The sequence below is a fragment of the Bison bison genome, unplaced genomic scaffold (assembly GCF_000754665.1).
Source record: "Bison bison bison isolate TAMUID 2011002044 unplaced genomic scaffold, Bison_UMD1.0 scf7180017864274, whole genome shotgun sequence".
In the NCBI taxonomy this organism is placed as follows: Eukaryota; Metazoa; Chordata; class Mammalia; order Artiodactyla; family Bovidae; genus Bison; species Bison bison.
Window position 1 is genome coordinate 4,374,626 of NW_011494846.1, and position 3,209 is coordinate 4,377,834.

Sequence of the window (3,209 nt, forward strand, 5' to 3'; positions counted from 1 at the left end):
CAACAGCCCTTAACTCTGAAATGTTATACCAGCTAGACATACAGCTTATAGAGAAGCAGCTACTTCACCCGAAATCTCCACCTATTCACTTAATCAATGCAACCTTATAGCAGGCATCATCTTGGTCAAGCCATCACGTCAATTCAAGAAGTAGCTAAAGTGTCTGAAAGTGAAAAGTGGAAGTGTTAGTCACCAAGTCATGTCTAACTCTTTGCAACCCCACAGACTGTAGCCCAACAGGCTCCTAGATCCATAGGATTTCCCAGGTAAGGATACTGGAGTGGGTTGCCATTCCCTTCTCCAGGGGATCTTCCTGACCCAGGGATCAAACCCCTATCTCCTGCATTGCAGGCAGATTCTTTATTGTCTGAGCCACGAGGGATTTGCCAGTGGTTAAATGCCAACTCAGGATCAAAGGAATTATTTATTGAGTGCCTGGTGTTTGCAACATATGGGACAGATTTAAATAGACAGAGAAAAACCCCTTCACAAAAGTTCTTCAGATTACCACTGATCATAAAGAGGCAAGCAAAATCATTTCTGCCATGAACTGACTGTGGTGACTTATCTCTATATTACACTAACAGAAATATCATCCGGCCCTCTAACACAAGTACATGTGTAGAGCATTCCACAGGAATTCAGAACTTACACTGACATAAGTTTTTCTCCTGGACTTCCCTCCCAGTCCAGAGGCTAAGACTCTGTGCTCCAAGTACAGGGAGCACGGGTTCGATCCCTGGCCAAGGAACTAAGATCCCTCATGCCACAAGGAGGCAAAAAAAAAAAAAATTTTTTTTTCAACAAATAGTGCTGGAATAATTGGACACCCCCATATCAAAAAAAAAAAAAATCAACCTCAACCCATACTTCATGTTGTAGACAGGAATCAACTCGAAATGGGACGCCCAAAAATATACAATTTGTAAAAGAAAACATAAGAAAAAAAAAAATCTTAGTTATCTTGATTAAGTAAAGATTTCTTAGAACACACACAAAAAAACAAAAACACAAACCTTTCTCAACCAACCAAGTAGTATTTCCTAAGTGCCTTACAGCAGAGGAGTTACAGGTACTAAGAGAAGTGTTGACCTTTTGAATAAGCAAAGTTGATTGCTTTTGTTTTTCAAGTAACTCAAGATCCACAGTAACTTCATCTAAAGAGCCATCAGAGGAATTGTATGTTGAACTCAACTGACATCCACCACAAAATCCTTTTTCTCTTGAACTCTATGAAGTCTCCTTTCTCTGTGCCTCTAAGAAAATAGCTACTTGTAAATAGAGTACATGGAGCAACAATATACACTCATATATATTTTTCCACATCTGTTGTCTTATTTAAGAGCAAGGCGTTTTGGAGTCAGAATTGAGTTCCATTTGTGACTGTCAGAGTAAGTAAATGTGACCTTGGATAAATCTCTTTAGCTCTCTGGGTCTTAGTTTTCTCATCCTTAAAATGAGATACGCAATAGAAATTACCACTGGGCCGCTGAAAGGATTAAAGGGGCTAATATTCACAAATTTCTTAGCACTAGGAGTACATAATCCATCAATGGTAGATTTCATTATTATTCTTTAATAATGGCCCCCACCTTTGTTAAGTCTACCAGGCAGTTACAGTCATCTCTATTGAACAGATGATTAAGTCATTGATTCAGGGCTCAACAGGGGCGGCTCCAGGGCTTCTGGAACAGGTCCCAGGACCCCCACCACACCCCATCACCCCCAGTCAACCTTGTAGACTTTTACAGAATGGGCCGCGCTGTCCAGCACAAGAAGAGAACTCTCCTTGGTGAAGGTCAGCGCCACGGGATGCGAAAGACCGTGGGTGATGATGGGCTTCAGCACTGGAAACTCCTCCGGTTTGCCTAGACAGAGGACAGCCGGACTGGAAGTATCAGCAACCACCACGTTGCCCTGGTGATCGAAGGCCACGGCGGAGGCGGTGATCTTGGAAGGGAAAAAGAGGCTCAGCCCGAAGGAGTCCACCTGGCCGATGAGCTGCATGCTCGCGCTGAACACCTTCACCGTGGTGCTGCTGCAGGCGCCGGGCCCCAGCGGGTGCTCGAGGACCGCGATGGCCCCGGTGAGCCAGGACACCGCCACCCCCCGCGGGCGACGCAGGTGAGCCTGCAACCGTTCAGTCCTCCGGAGGATCCCTTCGGGAAAGTCGACTTCCAGGAGGTGCAGGGACCCCGCCTCCGCGTCCGTGACCAAGACCCCATTCTGCGGGGTGGTCTCCACACCCCACGGCAAGCAGAAGTGGCCTCCCAAGACGAGTTTGATCTGGCCGAAAAAGTCAAATACTTTGAGGGAGCGGTCGCCGGCGTCGGTGACGACCACGTGGCAGTCGTTGGTGACCGTGACGTCAACCGGGTACCGAAGGTCCTGGGCAGCGTCCCCCTTCTCTCCAAACTGATGCGCGCAGCCTCCCCCGGAGTCGAAGACCTTGACTCGCCTCTTGCCGTCGTGCACCACCACCACCCGCCCCGTCTTGGGACACAGAGCCAGCCCGGTGGGGTTGACCAGGGTCCCCCAGCCGCCGAAGGCGTGCTGGCAGGTGAGGACCCCCGGGGCGGAGGGGGCGGCGCGCGGGGCAGCCGGGCCGGGCCGCAGCGCGGAGCCCAGGAGCTCCAGGAAGTGGAGCACTGGCAGGCAGTCGCTGGTGTCGCAGCCCCGGCAGGCCCGCCGGCAGAAGGGGCACTCGAGGGCCAGCGTCCGCGGGTGCGCCAGGGCGGCCACGCAGGCCAGGCAGACCACGTGGCCGCAGGACAGGTTGCGTGGGCGCCGCTGCTGGCGGTGGCCGAACCGCTCGAAGCACACCTTGCACTCAAGCAGGCTGGTCTCGGCCTCGCGCAGCAGCTCCCGCAGCGCCGGCCCGCTCCCAGCGGCCTCGGCCCCCATCGCGCGGCCCCCGCCCCGCACGCTCGGGCCGCGCCGTCTGCCCTCCGAGCTGGACGCCGCGCTGGCGCGGCCTGGGGTCACGGTCACGGGGCGGGGCCGCTGGGCCTGACGTCCACTTTGTCCGGCCGCTCGGCCGAGACGTGCCGCCCCCTTGTGGGCGCGCGCCGCACTGTATCCGGAGAGGCGCAGAGTGGATTTTAACAAGTTCTAATCACAGAGTTGGAGAAGGCAATGGCACCCCACTCCAGTATTGTTGCCCGGAAAATCCCATGGATGGAGGAGCCTGGTAGGCTGCAGTCCATGGG

The 3,209-nt window shown here is 53.1% G+C and overlaps 1 protein-coding gene across 1 annotated transcript; it reads right to left on the reverse strand.

The window, feature by feature from the left end:
• Window positions 1-1,558: 1,558 nt before the first annotated feature.
• Window positions 1,559-2,938, reverse strand: NHLRC1 (NHL repeat containing E3 ubiquitin protein ligase 1). Its single transcript, XM_010848802.1, has one exon. It carries the CDS (start codon window positions 2,902-2,904, stop codon window positions 1,720-1,722), a length of 1,185 nt encoding a protein of 394 aa, XP_010847104.1. The 5' UTR covers window positions 2,905-2,938; the 3' UTR covers window positions 1,559-1,719.
• Window positions 2,939-3,209: the final 271 nt, after the last annotated feature.